Source organism: Triticum urartu, chromosome 4A (genome assembly GCF_056163025.1).
Source record: "Triticum urartu cultivar PI428250 chromosome 4A, HENAU_Tu73, whole genome shotgun sequence".
Taxonomy (NCBI): domain Eukaryota; kingdom Viridiplantae; phylum Streptophyta; class Magnoliopsida; order Poales; family Poaceae; genus Triticum; species Triticum urartu.
Genome location: NC_141876.1, coordinates 566270024 through 566289240, shown reverse-complemented (window position 1 = coordinate 566289240; position 19217 = coordinate 566270024). Strand labels below are relative to the sequence as shown.

The 19217-nt window shown below is 42.7% G+C and overlaps 1 protein-coding gene across 1 annotated transcript in view; it reads left to right on the top strand.

Annotated features, from left to right (window-relative positions):
• LOC147976665 (serine carboxypeptidase-like 51) overlaps positions 1-18976 on the top strand; it is a 146213-nt gene extending 127237 nt beyond the window's left edge. Inside the window, 3 exon segments of the mRNA XM_087520938.1 lie at positions 18596-18680; positions 18782-18849; positions 18920-18976. Coding sequence (XP_087377064.1) covers positions 18596-18680; positions 18782-18849; positions 18920-18976 — 210 coding nt within the window.
• The last annotated feature ends 241 nt before the right edge of the window (positions 18977-19217 follow it).

Genomic DNA, 19217 nt, shown 5'->3' with positions numbered 1-19217 from the left:
ATATCCGCGGCTAAGTATCCGGGTCCATGTAGCTTCTTGATGTGTCCCTCTGTGATGGAGGAGGCCATCCACTTGCCTCCCGCTCCGGACATGTTTGGAGAGAGTTGAGGAGAAGGATGCGGACTTGGGCGCTGGAGCTCGAGTGCGCGAGAATGGATGAGCAAGGAGGAAGAAGGCGTGGGTAGAAAAAGGTGAGATCTTATCCCTTTATAAGGGCGGACTAAACTATGCGCCCCCACTAGCCTGGCAAAACTCGCTTATCCCCAAAGCGCCGTAATTGATGGCGCGGTTGGGTGACCCACGTCCGTATTGATGAGAATCCCGTAATAAGGGGAACACGGTCTCTGCTTTGACAAGATGTGTCAAGAAACCGCCTCGCGTTATGTGCGGGGCTGGTTAAAGAAAAACGGTTCGAATAATTACCGGGCCATGGCATGATGTCATGCTGCCAAAACATGTCAGCAGATTAGATTTGTGGAAATATTATTCTCTCTACGGTGGTATGTGGAACTTATTTTGCAGGGTTGGAAACTATCTTGTATTCAAACTCTTTTGTGGTGTATTCGGAGGAGGAACCCGCCTTGCAATGCCGAAGACAACACTGTGCGCCGGACTCATCGTCATTGAAGCCTGGTTCAGGGGCTACTGAGGGAGTCCTGGATTAGGGGGTCTCCGGACAGCCGGACTATATCCTTTGGCCAGACTGTTGGACTATGAAGATACGAGATTGAAGACTTCGTCCCGTGTCCGGATGGGACTCTACTTGGCATGGAAGGCAAGCTAGGCAATACGGATATGCATACCTCCTCCTTTGTAACCGACCTTGTGTAACCCTAGACTCTTCCGGTGTCTTTATAAACCGGAGGGTTTTAGTCCGTAGGACAACACACAATCATACCATAGGCTAGCTTCTAGGGTTTAGCCTCTCTGATCTCGTGGTAGATCTACTCTTGTACTACTCATATTATCAAGAATAATCAAGCAGGACGTAGGGTTTTACCTCCATCAAGAGGGCCCGAACCTGGGTAAAACATCGTATCCCATGCCTCCTATTACCATCCGCCTTAGACGCATAGTTCGGGACCCCCTACCCGAGATTCGCCGGTTTTGACACCGACAGCCGGTGTCATAGCATGCCATCAAATGCAAAACTACACATGCATCACATAAATAAAAATGATCGATGTCATCCATATACACACCAAGCATAAACATCAACAATTCATATTACTTTGCTGCTCAAAATGACTCACATCTTAACCAAAATATTTTGCAACAAGTTTTATTAATTCCTCACACAAGAACTTAATTCCGATAAATTTTTCATATGGTTAACAGAAGATTTCCTTATCAACAACTCTTAATTTCTTTATCAACTAAGTGAGGTTCAAACATTCTGTAAGACTAGAAAAATGACCAAACAAGTATTTAACAGAATATTTTCTAGCAAATTTTTCTCTTTTTATACATGCAAGAACAAAATTTTAAATAATTATTAACATGCATAACAAAATCATTTCTAATATCACCACCACTAAATCTTAACTTGCTCTACCCATAAACTAGTTTCAATCATTCTATAAATCAAGCATAATAACTAACAAATATTTAACAGAATACAAATAACACAATAGTTATTTAAATGCATGGATTAATCATTTTATTCAAGTAAGAAAATCACAAATATTGAAATGTCACCATGAAAATGTTGTTGTGGCTTGCCTTAGTGCAGGTGAGGTTCACAAGCCTTCTGGTGATCCTCAAGACAAGCCTCACCTTCTGAAAATAAATTTAAACACAAAAAGCAAATATCAAGAACACTTCTGAAAATCACCAGAAATTCTAAACAGCTGAGAAAAATCTCATCGTTGGTGAGCTGCTAGATTTCTTTTCAAAGAACACAATGCAAAAAGAATCAATTCATTTGGACTTATGGTTCAAAAGTTATAATTGTTTGAAGCTCTCTGGAATATAAATGATTTTGAATTTAAATAAACAGCTGAGGGGGGGTGACGTCGAAGGCGTAAAACCTCAGGGCGCCACCACTCGTACCACTTCGCGCGCGTACAGAGTGGCTGACTAGCGGGCCCTGCTAGTCAGGTGGGGGAAGGGGGAGAAAGAAACAGAGAAGGCCGCGGCTTCGCCGGAGCTCTCGCCGGCGACGAGGGCTTCTTGGCCAAAGCGAGAGGGGGGGATTTAGAGAGGGGACGATGGCGCACCTGCCCGTACCCGTAGCGTGGCTAGGGGTGGTCAGACGGCGTCGGAAACAAGCTCGCAAGCGGAGGCAGAACACGGTGGTTCCCAGAGTTGAGGAAGATGGCGAACGGAGGCCACTCCAGGGGCTCCAAGCGGGCGAGACGGCCTCACCGGAGAGAGGCGGTAGCCCTGGAGGGGTTGCCCTGGCCTGGGAGAGGCTAGAGCTTCCGCGACGACCAGAGGGGATCGCTAGCGAGCTCGAGCTCGGGGACGGCGGCCCGAGGCCTGCCCAGCCGGGCTACGACTTCCTACGCAATCGTGGAGTGTGTGGGAGTGCTGGATGGTGCTCGGGGAGGCTGGGGTGGCCCTATTTATAGGCGAGCGGCGAGGGGGTTTCGGGCTCCGCCGATGGACACCTGTCCACGGCGCCCGGCGACGAGCGGCGTCAGTGAGAGGGGGAGAAGGCGACACTGGTCACGCGGCAACTGTGGGCGGGCGGAGACGAGCACAGGATCAAGAGGATGGCGACGAGCACAGTTCGCTCTGCACTGTTGGGCTGGCCGGACCTTGCCCGTGCTCGCTGCGGCGAGCTCCGGTGTCGGTGAGCGCCAGAGGGAGGTTAAGGGCTTAGAGACGAAGATGGTGGCGCGGTTTGGCACGCTCGGGCAGGCGAGGAAAGCGAGCACGCGCGAACAGAGCGCTCACGCATGCCAACGCCCCTGGACGAACGTGGTCACCGCGTGAACTATGACATCAGGCCGATCTAAGCATAAACTTCATGTCTGGCATGTTGTTCCTGGTAGTTTTGAGTGTTACCACGTTTTGGTTTGGATCCAGGTGAAGTAGATAGGTTTTTACAAGCCAGGTAAGTTTCTGATCAGTAACTTTGAACAGTTATTGTGGTCAAACGGCTGGGAGTTTGAAGTTGTGCTTTGGAGGCTAGTCATGAGTTACTAAGGTAAAGATGCACAGGAAAGTTCAGGTCAAATGGAGCAAGTAAAATGGTAGTTGCTGTAGAAACCACCATTTCTGTCCAGAACAGAAAATGTTTTCTGTAGCGGAAATATTCCAAAAAGTGATGAAATATTTTTGCTCTGGGAGGTGCCCTAGGGTTCACAGAATATTTGTGAATTATCTCAGATTTTTCTGAGCCATAAAAATTAGGGTTTCTTTGAAGCAAACTGATCTAGCTTTGGGTTTCTGAGAGAAAATGAATATTTTTCATTTAAGAAAAATATTCCAAAGATTATTTTGGGATGGATCAGAAGGGAAATGATGGTTTAGGAGAGAAGTGGAGCACTTGGGTGAAAGCCAAGGATGCCCAAGTGTTTAAGTCCATATGAAAAGATTCAAGAACTCCAAGTTTCAAAAAAATTGAAATGAAAACCAAGCAAATAAGAGAGGGCAAAAACCAGGCTGGCACACACTCTCTCTCTCTCAATCCTCTACACCAAATCCTAGATCCCTAAGTGATTTGGGAACATTTGAGAGAATTTCTTCAATCAAGTGATAGATCCACTCCTTCCCCTTCTTTGCACCAAAGGAATTCGTGATTTGAGCAAGTCTTGAGCTTTTCCCCATCGTTCTTGTTACTCTTGGAGGTTGGAGACTCCTAGGCGGTAGGAGCCTTACAGAGAAGAATCGACCCTTGTGATTACCCCCGAAAAGTTTGTGAGGGTTTGGAGACCACCCCAAGGTCTACCACTAGTGGTTGAGAAATGCCTTCGTGGTGTTGTCTCAAAGGGAGAATAGGGTGAGCCTTCGTGGCGTTGGTGTGCCTTCGTGGTAACATCCACCTCTCTAACGGTGATGTAGCTTCCCTCCAAGGAAGTGAACATCGGCATACATCCTTGTCTCCCGGAGTTGCGGTTATTCCTAAACCTAACTCTCTACTTGTGGTTACTTGTCTCTTTGCACTTACTTGTATCATATTGTGCTTGCTTACTTACATACTTGTGATACTTGTTTATCCTGCTTAGGACTTGGTACTACACTTGCAATTGTTAGGCTCATCTTCATATTCCGCATTATTGCCTAAAATTGCTAAGTAATAATTAAAATTTGTAATTGTACCTATTCACCCCCCCCCTCTAGGTCCATCTCGATCCTTTCATCAGTGCAAGCACAAGAGAAGAGAGCAAAGGAAAAGGCATAAAAGGCTGCAAGGATGCTAAGTGTTGAGGAGGCATCTCTGGTGTTCTTAAAGAGAAAACAAGATCAGCTAGCTTATCTGATTCAGGCAACTTTGAGGATTAAGAAGGGCTTGGCCACCCTGACTCAGAATCAGGAGAGCTTGGAGAGGATCGTTGAGACCAAGTTGTATGATCTTGATCTGAAAATGAGTGACATACAGACAGCAGTCGAGCATCTCCAGGAGGAAGTAGAGGAGAAGAAAGGGAAGGCAAGTACGGATGCTTTTCAGCGAGTGCCAAGAGGTCAGAGGTCAGCTGCAGTGCCAGTGCTAGGTACAAAAGCTACTTCATCTGCACCAGCAACCACAGCTTCAGTGCCACCTCCAGCAACTACTCCACCAACTCCAACAACATCTACTGATGCCTTCGTCTTTGGAGTTCTCTCTACACCACCTCCCAAAGACCAAGCCTAAGAGACGCATAGCACTATGCATTTTCAAACTTTTTGGTAACTTGTTGTCAAAGGGGGAGAAATGTATAGATCATAGGCTTCGAGAGAGAGTGTGTTTTGCTTCTTTGTCTCTCTTGCTATTTGGTTGAATTTTTGTGTGTGCTCAGTTGATACTTTTTATGTCTGTGTGTGAGATACTTATATGATCATGTATTTGATCATATCATATTTTAATGTTTGCTTGGATGATATTATCTTTCATATCCCTATATGATCATTCACTTTGCTTGGCGATGAGTGCATGTTTTAATTCCTATTATTTTGAGCGCTCCACCAAGATGTATGTGACATGGAAGAGTAACCCATGATCGTAATTGATTGTGCATTCGCATTCAAAAGCAAATTTTAAATAATGCACAAATTTAGGGGGAGCTCTTGCTTATCACATACTTCTCAAAGCGACGATGTATTTAAATCTTATTATCATTGTCGAAGCTTTGATCTATATGTTGTCATCAATTACCAAAAAGGGGGAGATTGAAAGTGCAACTATCCCTGGGTGGTTTTGGTAATTACTAACAACATATAGCTCATTGAACTAATAGTATTTCAAGATGATCATTTCAGAAAGTTCAATGATTGGCATGGCATGGATTAGGAATGTGGACCCCCTCAAAATGTGAAGGACACACATTGGCTCAAGCTCAAGACTCTGCATTTTCATTTTAGTGATCCAAGATCACATTGAGTCCATAGGAAAAGCCAAGACTATTAAAAGGGGATGAGGTGTTGCTTAATGGCTTACTTGCTCAAAATGCTTAGTGATATGCTCCAAAAACCCTCAACCACTTTCTCATATACACATATGTCCCAAACCAAAAGTCAAACTTGGCACCACCGAAATGTTCTATCCGACGCCACCGAGTTCACTTAACATAGCCACTGCCAAAAACCATAGTCATTTCGGTCTCACTGATAGGGATCTTGGTCTCACCAAGATGGGATTGCAAACTCTCTGTTTCCCTTCGTAATGTTTTGGTCCAACCGAGATGAGCGATTGGTCCCACCGAGTTTGCCTGACCAACTCTCTGGTTAGCTTATTACCAAAGTCGGTCCTACCGACTTTGTGTAATCGGTCTCGCTGAGATTACGTTATGCCTTAACCCTAATGGAATCGGTCCCACCGAGTTGACATGTCGGTCCCACCGAAAAGCCTAACTTTCACATTTTGAATTGAATCGATCTGACCGAGTTTTCTGATTCGGTCCCACCGAGTTTGGTAAACTGTGTGTAACGGTTAGATTTTGTGAGGAGGCTATACATACCCCTCCACCCACTCTTCATTAGTGGAGAGAGCTATCAGAATGTGCCTACACTTCCAGCATACATTTTCTGAGAGAGAACCACCTACTCATGTGTTGAGACCAAGATATTCCATTCCAACCATATGAATCTTGATCTCCAGCCTTCCCCAAGTTGTTTTCCACTCAAATCATCTTTCCATCAAATCCAAATCTGTGAGAGAGTTGAGTGTTGGGGAGTATATCATTTGAAGCACAAGAGCAAGGAGTTCATCATCAACACACCATCTATTACCTTTTGGAGAGTGGTGTCTCCTAGATTGGTTAGGTGTCACTTGGGAGCCTCCGTCAAGATTGTGGAGTTGAACCAAGGAGTTTGTACGGGCAAGGAGATCGCCTACTTAGTAAAGATCTACCCTAGTGAGGCAAGTCCTTCATGGGCGATGGCCATGGTGGGATAGACAAGGTTGCTTCTTCATGGACCCTTTGTGGGTGGATCCCTCCATGGACCCGCACAGCCGTTACCCTTCGTGGGTTGAAATTTCCATCAACGTGGATGTACGATAGCACCACCTATCGGAACCACGCCAAAAATCTCCATGTCTACATTGCGTTTGCTCCCTCCAAACTCCTCCCTTTACCTTCATATGCAAATGTTTTACATTCCACTGCTATACTCTTAGACTTGCATGTGTAGGTTGATTGCTTGACTTGTCCTAAGTTGCTAAAATCTGCCAAGACTTAAAATTGGGAAAAGGCTAGATTTTTATTTGGTCAAGTAGTCTAATCACCCCCCTCTAGACATACTTTCGATCATACACATCATTCTAGCCTCATCTTGTTTTTATGTGTTGTTTTTACTTTATTGCATTGCCATGCTCACCACTTTCCATATTGCATTTTGCTTTTGTCATTATGCATTTCATCTTCTCATCATGTGCATTGTGTTATTCATCTTTTTATTGCTTGCTCCATGTGTGACCCATGCATCATCACCTTCTCCTTTCCTTCTACTTCCTTTCTTTTGCAAGTGCCACATTTTTCCCTTCTCCATTAATGTTCATATTTTCCCTACAAATATTAGACCATGCCTACACCCTCTCTTTCAATTTTCATCCTTTTTGGAGTTATTTTGGTTGGGTTCAAAAATGACTTCAAACTTCTATTATTTTTCTACCTCTAAAAATGCCCGAAGTAATTTTATCAAATGGTGTATAATTCCAGGAGTCTACTAGTATATTTATTTCTCCCTCACTCATCTCCTTTACCACTGTGCATTTTGTTCTTGTTGTTTCTATTTGAAGAAATGGAAAAGGGCAGAAGCAGCAGCAGTAGAAACCCAGTAGCAGTGCAGGCCCCAACCACCACATCACCACTTGGGCCTCCTTCCCCGAGCCGACCCAGCAGCAGCCTTGCAGCGCAACCCAACCATGCCACGTATAGGGGCACCTTCAACCTCATGTACGGCACACATCCGAGCAAGCCACATCGATGCCCGGTGCGATTTGACGGCCGGAGGAGCCTCCCTAGCCCTATAAAGCATGTCATCCACGCTACCCTAACCCTAGCCTCGCCATTCCACCTTCTACCTTTCCCGCCGCCTGATCAGGTAAGGGGCACACATGCTCGCAGTCGCCCTGTCACCATGCCCCGGCCGAGCTCGAGCTCAAGCTCGGGGTAGCCTCTCCGACCGCGTCCGACCTCTCCTGCCGCCGTGGGAGGGTTCTCCGAGTACCTCTATGTCTCCTACCATGACACACGCGACGCCACGGCCCCTGGATCGACCTCCCCGACCCCGTCTTCTTCCTCTGCTGCATCTACTTATCGGACCCAAAGCTCTGCCAGGTTCAGAGCTCCCTCCCGTCGCCTACAGCGCGTCTCCATCGACCTCATCGTGTCCTAGGGTGATCTGGGTAATGCACCTACCTCTCACTTTCTTCACATGTCATGTAGGACCCCGTGTGACTCGCGTGATCCGTGTCTTTGCTGTTCTCCCGGTGCTCCGGCGTAGTGTGTAGTTTTATTGTGTGTACTTGCTGCAGTGCGTATGTGTGTCCCCGCGCTCCGGTTCCCACATAGCTGCGTTCTCCTTGCCGCACTTGCCCGTGTGCACGCTCGTAGCCCGCTCGCATCGCGTCGCCTCGCCAGCTTTAGAGGTCGCTCGCTAGGCCTCTGCACCATCGGAACCAAGCCAAGCTCGCCATGAGCTTGTGCTCGAGTTGAAACCCCACACACGCACTCTCGCAGCAGCTCCACATGCACGCGCTGCACCCCTGCTAGCACACCACCTCGCCGGACACGGCCGCCTCGCTCCCTGGCATCGTCGTTGTTTTCTTCTCTGCATGCGTAGAAGATACTAGCCCAGGCCTCGGGCTAGTCGATAAGGTGTCTGGTCTTCTTTATGTCAAATACGAGCGCGTAGCCCAGTGTTCTCCGGGAATGTATCCGGTGCACCCGCACTTGTGGTGCTACCCGTGCACCGGATGCCATGAAATAGTTAAAAAATCTAAAAAAAAATCTAGCATGCTAACACAATATCAATGTATGATGTCACAAAGTTTCTTATAAAAATTTGAAATATTTTTTGAGATACAAAAATGACAAATTTGACATCAGTGTGATAATGGGCCGAATCTAAAGCCCAAGTTATGTTATATACTATTTAGTGTTGAATTTGTCATTTTTGTTTTTCATGTAATGTTTTAAATTTTGACTTTAAATTTTACGACAACCTACATTGATGTTGTGTGAGTGTGCTAACTTTTTCCAGAATTTTGAACATTTTAAAATCACAATGTGAGATCGGTGCACCGGTAGCACCACAAGCTCCAGTGCACCAGATATTTTCCCAGTGTTCTCCCACTCCCTCACGCTAACAGGAGGTTCTGGGTTCGATCCCAGCTCCCTCCTTTCCTATTTTTTTTTCTCTTTTCTGTTTTATACCATTTGCGGAATATGCCAGTTTGGCGTATACCGAGGTTTCCAATTTTGGCAATGAACTTGTTATTTGTTTTGTGTACATTTTACCTACATCAACATATACATATTATATATCATTTTGGGCTAGAAGAATCCAACTAATCCAATGGTGGCATCCATTTCATCATTTGAGCAAGTTTTGGAACATGTTATTTTTACAGCATATGCCATTTTATCATTTTTGTGTGAATTTCCCTCCTTTCCTGTTTTTTTTTCTGTTTTATACCATTTGCGGAATATGCCAGATTTGGCATATCCCGAGGTTTCCAATTTTGGCAGTGAACTTGTTATTTGTTTTGCATGCATTTTACCTACAACAACATATACATATGAGTTAAAAGCACGGGGAGTCCTACAACTTGCTCACAATGTGATGGTCTGGTCCTAGAACTTGTAAATTGACCCTACCCAGTCCTAGAACTTGCATCAAATGTGCAAATTTGGTCCTGACCAATCACAGAATGACAAGTGGACGCCTGGCCCCGAGCCGGTCAGCGCGTGACATTTTGCAAAGAGGCCCCTACCTTTTATTTGAATCAAGTTGCGCCAGCACGCTGTATTGATTGTAGTTGTAGAACAGTAGCACAAGCATAAAATTGGAATCATCTATTGTTTAACGTGACGGGATAGCTACCGAGGAGCAGCATGCAACGATCAGAGTGAGTAGCTTGAGTATCTCGTATATCTTTTTTTTGTTTGCATACGAACTAATTAAATAATGTTTCCCTGAATGCGCTTCAGATTGACAGCTAGCGAGGAGCAGCAGGCAGATCCGTCCCTGCAAAGAAGAGGCTCACAATTTGTTAGGCACAAATATGGCATGCCCAGTCGCTTGCCTTGGGTGAGCCAAGAATATCATTTTCTTGTTCCTCGCACAACTTCATCGTCGATCATCAAATCTCTCGAGAATGATACGATCGAATGTTTCAAACATTTTTTGTTATTATATCACATAGGTTTTCTGAAAATGGTTCTTTGCCATGGGAACTTTCATCACAATGCATATCTTTTGAAAATGAGTTTTGCCATGACAATTACCCCCTCCGTCCGAAAATACTTGTCAAAGAAATGGATAAAAGTGGATGTGTCTAGAATTGAAATATGTCTATGTACATCTATTTCTCCGACAAGTATTTCCGGACAAAGGGGGTATATGTTACAAGATGTTAGGTCTTGAAGCGAATTTTTCCATGGCAACTATTATTAGAGGCATATGTTTCAAAAATTAATATTTCGATGGCAACTGTTTATTACTTTGTATATGTTTTCAAAATGAAATTTTGCCATCGATACTTCACATATGTATTATAAATGAATGTTTGCCAAGATGCGGATTTTGTGAACATGGTTCCATACGTGCCCCTTATTGAATTGTAAGTTCAGAAGAAAAAAACAAGAAAAAACAAAAAAACATTTTTTTTTAATATGCATAGTCAACCGGTATACTCGCGTATGAAGTTTCACCAATAAATCACAACGGTGGTAATCTAGGCAAAAAGAGAAAATCGAAACTATATAAAAAACACTGTTTTATTTACCCCAAAAAGACACTGTTGATGAATAGTATTGTCCCAATTGTATTTTCTTCACCAACAATACCATGGGATTTAATACTTTACTTAACTTCACACATGAGTAGAATAGTCGACTAGGTTTGATACATCACAATTTTCGATTTTTTTATAATATTCTATTATTTTTGTGAAAATTACTATTCACCTGTGTGTGTGTAACCATGTTCACCTTTGTATTGTACAATGACAATTTTTCGTGTGTAGTTATGTTTTTCTATTTGACCATGGCAAATTTATTGTGTACACCATGAAAACTTAAATTTTGATGCCATGTCAGCTTAAATTATGTCGCCATGGCAAAACAATACAAATGTTTTTTTGGTGTGTATCCATACGTATGAAGTTCCTATACATGTGCTACATTTTGAATTTAGAATCACATCCACTTTTATATGTTATCCCTAAAATTTTGCAATCATGTATGCGTGGTGGGTTTATTATTTCTAGTATGGTGAATTCATCAATTAACGCATAACAATTTTGTTATTTAGAGCATGACAACTTACATGTGTTAACTACGTACGTGAAACCATAGATATGCAGTACTTGTACTTTTTTGTAACATGGGAGCTAGTATTTGGTGTTAGATATATATAAATATATGAAATGAGTTTTACATGTTTTGTGGCAATATTTATCATCTAGACATGGCAATTTTTGTGGTAGTTTATTTATTTTAGAGCATAGCTAAAAAATTGTGTTAGAGAGATATAAATATATGAAAAAAGTATATGTTTGTGGCAAATTTTATCATATAGACATGTCTGTTTCTATTTTTTTCATGCATACGTATTTTGAAATCCTGACTATGTGGTACTTTTATTTTTAAAAGGGCGACAATTTTGTAGCTAATTAAGTCAAATGCAAAATATCATCTTGTGAAGACCTGGTACTTATGATGCTCAAGTTAGGCCTCTTTTGGCCCATTGTAGGGAGAGGGTGGGATTTGGGGTCGCGCTGGGAGATATTCGAGCTTGAACAAAAGTGTATTCATGTCTAATGATAATTATTTACCATTAACTCTATCTCGGTTTATTAGCACCCTCTCATATTTTGGGTCAATATTTGATTACGGATTTAGCTAGCAAGATATAATTTACATGTAATAAAAATAATATCATCGAAAACTAGTTTAAATATGAATCAATCAATATAATTTTTATGGCATATAATTTCTGTTTCATAATAAAATTTAAGGTCAAAGGTTAGTAGTTCCTGTTGTAGTGTATCAGTGTGCGTGACAGATCAGTGGGTCCCCGCAAAAAAAGATAGATCAGTGGGGTTACTGTGATTGTAACCATGTGTCTCAGCCCGGCACGCGTAGTTGAGTATTAAAATATTGGATAGAACTGTATTAACCAAGCCTTGCTAATTACTACTAGTAGTAGATGTCATGAGTGGTGGGTCGCACGTAGAAAGGCAGGAACTATATTGAAAAGAAACTTACCATAGAAGTAACCTGTAGTGCGGGTTGATTCAGACGAAAGGCAGGGGCCTCTTTGCAAAATTCCGCGCGCTGACCGACTTGGGGTCCAGGTGTCCACTTGTCGTTCTGTGATTGGTTAGGACCAAATGTGCACATTTCATGCAAGTATTGGGACTGGGTAAGGTCAATTTGCAAGTTCTAGGACTAAAACATCACATTGTGAGCAAGTTGTAGGACTCCCGGTGTTTTTAACTTTATACATATTATATATCATTTTGGGATAGAAGAATCCAACTAATCCAATGGTGGCATCCATTTCATCATTTGAGCAAGTTCCGGAACATGTTATTTTTACACCATATGCCATTTTATCATTTTTGTGTGAATTTGTGTGATTTTCATATGAGCTATATCATGACATGAATTGGAGCACAAACATGCCATCTTACTGCTAAATTTTGTTTCATGCCATGAAATGCATTGTAGTGAGTGAAACAAGCTTGCAAACATGCCTACTCAAATCTGTTTCTGCCATGACATGCTTATTCTTGCGAAGTCTGAATCTGTCAACATAACTTGCCATTTTGCATTGATGCTATCATCATATCTGTAGATCTTTGGAGCATGATCATTAAGAAAGTTTTGTTAAGTGCATTCAGTACATGAATGCCATGTTCTTTTTTTCTCTTTTTTGTTTTATACCTTTTGCAGAATATGCCAGATTTGGCATATGTCGAGGTTTCCAATTGTGGTAGTGAACTTGTTATTTGTTTTGCGTGCATTTTACCTACAGCAACATATACATATTATATATCAGTTTGGGCTAGAAGAATCCAACTAATCCAATGGTGGCATCCATTTCATCATTTGAGCAAGTTTTGGAACATGTCATTTTTACAGCGTATGCCATTTTATCATTTTTGTGTGAATTTCCCTCATTTCCTGTTTTATTTTTCTTTTCTTTTCTGTTTTATACCATTTGTGGAATATGACAGATTTGGCATATGCCGAGGTTTCCAATTTTGGCAGTGAACTTGTTATTTGTTTTGCGTACATTTTACCTACAACAACATATACATATTATATATCATTTTGGGCTAGAAGAATCCAACTAATCCAATGGCAGCATCCATTTCATCATTTGAGCAAGTTTTTTTTTGAGTATTTACTGTAGGGTAAAAACCCATAGCCCTTTATTGCAGTCTCAAAGAAACAAACTGTACATAAAAAAGAAAGAGATTACAACCCTAAACTAAAGGTTAAGAAGAACTTATAATTACATGAGGGAGTTAACCCAATCTACAAGCCTAGACGTAGAGCTATCCTTAAACCTATGTGACAGGAGAAGAATGTCATGTACAAAACTGCCCCTCCAGGCAGCAAAAGTAGCCTGTACTCCCCTGAAAGTTCTCCCATTTCTCAGAATCCATATATTCCAAGCAGCTGTGAGCATAACTTCAAAGAAGAAAGGATGCCCAAATCTCTGCCTTGCTTGAGATATACTTTGCTGAATAGTAGAACCATGTGACCAATCGATCTGCAGGTAGTTCCAAACCTTGGCACTGAAATTACAACCAAAGAAAAGATGAGCCCTGTCCTCCCAAACAAAGGCATCACAGATGACACATAGATTATCAGTCGTAGGGGACCTCCAGTGCCTGCGGACCAGCATGTCCTTTGTGTTGAGCCTGTCAAAAAATAGGATCCAGCCAAAAACCTTAATTTTCATAGTACATCTGCTCTGCCAAAGCCACATGTAGGGTTTAATAGTTGGGAGGTGTTATTTTTACAACATATGTCATCTTGTTTTGGAACATGTTATTTTTACAACATATGTCATTTTATCATTTTTGTGTAAATTTGTGTGATTTTCATATGAGCTATATCATGACATGAATTGGAGCACAAACATGCCATCTTACTGCTAAATTTTGTTTCATGCATGAAATGCATTGTAGTGAGTGAAACAAGCTTGCAAACATGCCTACTCAAATTTGTTTCTGCCATGACATGCTTATTTTTGCTAATGCTTTGTTTGGATGTAGATATTCAAAGCCTTGGCATTGAATTGACTCCAATGCCAAATATCCAAGACATTGATATTGAGCTTCAATGCCAATTCTAGTGTTTGGATGTTTATGTATTTGGCACTTGAAATCTTAAGTGAGTAACAATGCCAATTCATGTTTGGATGGACAAAGCATGGAATTTCTCAGTTTCATAACAATCATAATTTATCATTAACTATACAGCACACACATATAAACACGCATTAGTTGCATATACTTTTGCACTTCTGTAGTTGCCTACTTGGTACTGTCAAGGATTAATGTTGCTGTGCAAATGGAGGGTAGCGGTGCTTGTCAGGTGTTGCATAGTACTAGCGCTGGTGCGCTAATGGACTACAAGGCTGGGGACGCGACATATGCCTGCAGTTCATGGACCAGCTTGCGGCGTCCTGGGCATGCTGGACGCTGCCATCGGCCACACATTCAGCATGCTCGTCCACCATACCAAATGATCCTCTCCTGCTTGTCATCCGCACCAAGTAGCCGCACTCCCATGCCAGGACTGTCGCAACACGCCGAGCCGAATAGTCTGTCATTCCGTCGAGCAGCTATTGGGCACCATATCGCATGTGTCTTCCCACCTAAGCAACAGACATGAACTAGACCCTGCCCTCGAAGATGTCGGTCATGGAGTTGCCTCTGTCCATGCTTTCTTGTTCGCCTCCGCTATGGCAGAGCCGCCGCAGGTCGATCCTGGTGGCGACGTACTGGTGCACGTCGTCGAGCTACCCGTCGTGGTTGGCGAACGGGGGCTCGAGCGGTGCAAGTATGACGAGGCAGCACAACTAACCACGGTGCACAGGTCGGGCAACAGGAGCTCCCGCACCAAGCTGGAATGGGAGAGGGCGCCGGGAGAGGGATGCAAGGGATGGCCGGAGTTGAAGTGGCGGCGGGGGGAGGATGAGGCGTGGCGGACCAACATGGAGAGGAGTAAAGCTGGCCAGCCAGCGAGGCGGGGGACGGCTGACCTGCGCCGCCGTGGAGCTCTGCCTGGGATTATCGTCTTTAGTCGTGTGTCTCGTCTGCCAAGCAGTAAGCAAGCCATGGGGGAGAGCGCTAGCCGAATGTCGCCGAAAACCGAGCGAGTATGCTGCGAATTGGCGGAGGGACGCGACAGTCTTGCGAAAACCAGTTCGATATTGTGACTGAATTCCATGCGTGAATATCTCGACCACCCAAACGGTGGCATTCGGGGCATGAAAATGCCAAATGCGAATTCCACGCCCGAATATCTACATCCAAACAAGGTGTAAGTCTGAATCTGTCAACATAACTTGCCATATATTTTGCATTGATGCTATCATCATATCTGCACATCTTTGGAGCATGATCATTAAGGAAGTTTTGTTAAGTGCAATAAGTACATGGATGCCATGTTCTTGTTTTTTCTCTTTTTTGTTTTATACAATTTGAGGAATATGCCAGATTTGGCATATGCCAAGGTTTCCAATTTTGGAAGTGAACTTGTTATTTGTTTTGCGTGCATTTTACCTACATCAACATATACATATTATATATCAATTTGGGCTAGAAGTATCCAACTAATCCAATGGTGGCATCCATTTCATCATTTGAGCAAGTTTTGGAACATGTTATTTCTACAGCATATGCCATTTTTATCATTTTTGTGTGAATTTCCCTCCTTTCCTGTTTTGTTTTTTCCCTTTCCTGTTTTATACAATTTGCGGAATATGCTAGATTTGGCATATGCTGAGGTTTCTAAATTTGGCAGTGAACTTGTTATTTGTTTTGCGTGCATTTTACCTACAATAGCATATACATATTATATATCATTTTGGGCTAGAAGGATCCAACTAATCCAATGGTGGCATCCATTTCATCATTTGAGCAAGTTTTGGAATATGTTATTTTTACAGCTTATGCCATTTCATCATTTTTTGTGTGAATTTGTGTGATTTTATATGAGCTATATCATGACATGAATTGGAGTACAAACATGCCATCTTACTGCTAGACTTTGTTCCATGCCATGAAATGCATTGTAGTAAGTGCAACAAGCTTGCAAACATGCCTACTCAAATCTGTTTCTGCCATGACATGCTTGTTTTTGCTAAGTCTGAATCTGTCAACATAACTTGCCATTTTGCATTGATGTTGTCATCATATCTGTAGATCTTTGGAGCATGATCATGAACGAAGTTTTATTAAGTGCATTCAGTACATGAATGCCATGTTCTTGATTGCCATAATATGTTCCTGTAGCATATTGTTTACTAGCCCTAAACATTGCAATCCAGATCTGTTTTCTACCATGTCCAATATTTTTAATGTCTGTAAAACTGTTATCATTTGCCCTTTTGCCATGCTGTTTTGATGATCTAGTGAGTTTTAGAAATAGTTCAGTAAGCATGTTTTGTAGTAGATGTTATGCACTATCATGCCATGTCATTTTTTCTATGTTTAAGTTCTGCAACATAATTAAATGTTGCATCTAAAGTGCCATGTTGCTATTATTATCAGTTTTGCATTGCATATTGTTTTGCTCACCATGTGTGCTCCGTGCATCGGTTTTCAATGATCTTTATATCGATTTCAACCGAAATCTTCCAATCTTTCCAGTGGCATGCTTGGGTTACCAAGATTCCGCCCATATCCATCTTGTCTCCACTGTTTCCTTCTCGTTGACGTATCCCTCATTCCGGTAGAACCGTAGGTCCGTGTATAACGATCTTCATATGCATTCATGTTAGAGTTGCATGTAGTTTATGTTCTTGCCATGCCTTGTTTGTTTATTGTATGCTTGTGATTTCTTGTGGGTAGTTCCGGGAGACGAGTTCGAGTCCGAGGACCCTGTCGAGTACGTTCACAAGGAGCAAGTTATTGATACCGCTGAGGACAATCCAGGCAAGATGACCATTACCCTCGATATCACTACTATATTGGCTTGCTAGTTGTTCATTGCTATCGCTATGTCGCACTACCTACCACTTGTTTATCAAGCCTCCTAAGTTGCCATGAAAAGCCTCTAACCCACATTCCTAGCAAACCGTTGTTTGGCTATGTTACCGCTTGCTCAGCCCCTCTTACAGCGTTGCTAGTTGCAGGTTATTCCATGTTGGGACATGAATATCTTGGGATATCACAATATCTCTTATTTAATTAATGCATCTATATACTTGGTAAAGGGTGGAAGTCTTGGCCTTTTGCTCAGTGTTTTGTTCCACTCTTGCCACCTTAGTTTCCGTCATATCGGTGTAATGTTCCTTAAATTTTGCGTTCCTAATGCGGTCGGGGTTTATGGGACCCCCTTGACAGTTCGCTTTGAATAAAACTCTTCCGGCAAGACCCAACTTTGGTTTTACCATTTGCCTAATAACAACTAAAATTTACATAGGGAGTAATTAACCTGAGGATTCTTAATCAACAACCCGGGCCAGTGCTCCTCATGAGTGTTGGTCCAAAACAGAGCACCTTGCGGCGCCCCCTTGGCAACTTGGGTCTCAATGACTGTAAGCTTCGCTCATCCGATTGTGGCCTGAGACGAGATATGCACGGCTACTATCAGGGTGTCGGCATGTCGGGAGGTCTTGCTAGTTTTGTTTTACCATTGTCAAAATGTCTTGTGCACCGGGATCCCGAGCTTGATCGGGGTGTCCCAAGATGGAGGATTGTCTCCGCGGATCATGAGAGCTTATCATGGGCTAAGTTGGGACACCCCTGCAGGGTTTAAACTTTCGAGAGCCGTGCCCGCGGTTATGTGGCAGATGGGAGTTTTTAATATCCGGTTGTAGTGAACTTGACACTAAACTCATTAAAATACACCAACTGTGTGTGTAAGCATGATTGTCTCTTTTCGACAAAGTTCGAGAAGAGAACATGGTAGGGTTATGTTTGAACGTAAGTAGTTCAGGATCACTTCTTCATCACTACTAGTTTGCAATCGTTTGCGTAGTTTCTCATCTTATTCTTGTATTCGTAAGTTAGCCACCACACATATGCTTAGTTCTTGCCGCAACTTCACCACTTAACCATGCCATACCTATTTAAGCTTTGATAGTCTTGACACCATGGGTAATAAGATTGCCGAGTCCCCGTGGCTCACAGTATACTTCAAACACAGTTGCAGGTACCATTGAGACAGACACATGAGATGCCACTGAGCTCCAGTGGGAGTTTGACGAGGATCGTGGGCGTTTCTACGTTTCGTTTCTGGATGATCAATAGAGGCCCTAGTCGGAGTATCCAGGGATAGTAGCAGGGTGGTGTTTTCTTGTTTATCTTGTCTATAGCTGGACTCTATCTATATGTTATGGAGATTGTATGATGATTGTCTTATTTATACTATTCTAGGGCAAGTGCATGCCTTGATCTCGTATTTTGTCTATTCTTTGGTTGTATGTATTTGTATGCCGCCTTGCCATGCGATCCAAAACGGGATTCTGCCGTGATCTCAAATTCATCACGAGATCGCGATAGAGTTTCTCTTTGGGCGTTACAGTGGTAGAGGCCATCCATGCCGACACCCTCGAGCTGACATTAGGTGGTGTCGTGCTTTGGGATAGCTGGATCTCACTGGATGATTTTGCGGGAAGTAAATCATTTTAATCTATTTGAATCTCTCAATGATCAAAGGAGTTCCATTTTCCTCGCAAAAAGCTCATTTTTCTCAACCAATGCTTTGGACACTTTCAGCTCTCATATGCTTAACTATTGCGCGATGCGTTGAGGCTCAGCGACGAAGTTGTTGGCCCTCTCAACAGGTAAAAATGCGCAACATATTATTTGCCTCGATTTCGTATTGCATGCCGTGACTTGATATTTCGTTTGTAGAATGGCAGCAATAGTAAAAGAGAAAATGGCAAAGACGACGTGGACAAATCTAGTTAAATTGATTGACCAGCGGAGTGATGGCGTGGTAAGTGAATAGTAATTAGAAACATAGGGTTTGTTTGGTTTGAGTCTATAGTTGCCCCATCAAATATTTGGCTAGCCAAAATATTGGTCAAGGTTTTGTGTGCCTATGAGTTGGTCAACTTTGACTAAAAAAATGAAGTAGAGTTGATAAGGAGTCATTGGCATGCCAAACAGTTGCAACCAAACAGTACATATTGGCTACAAAGCATGCCAA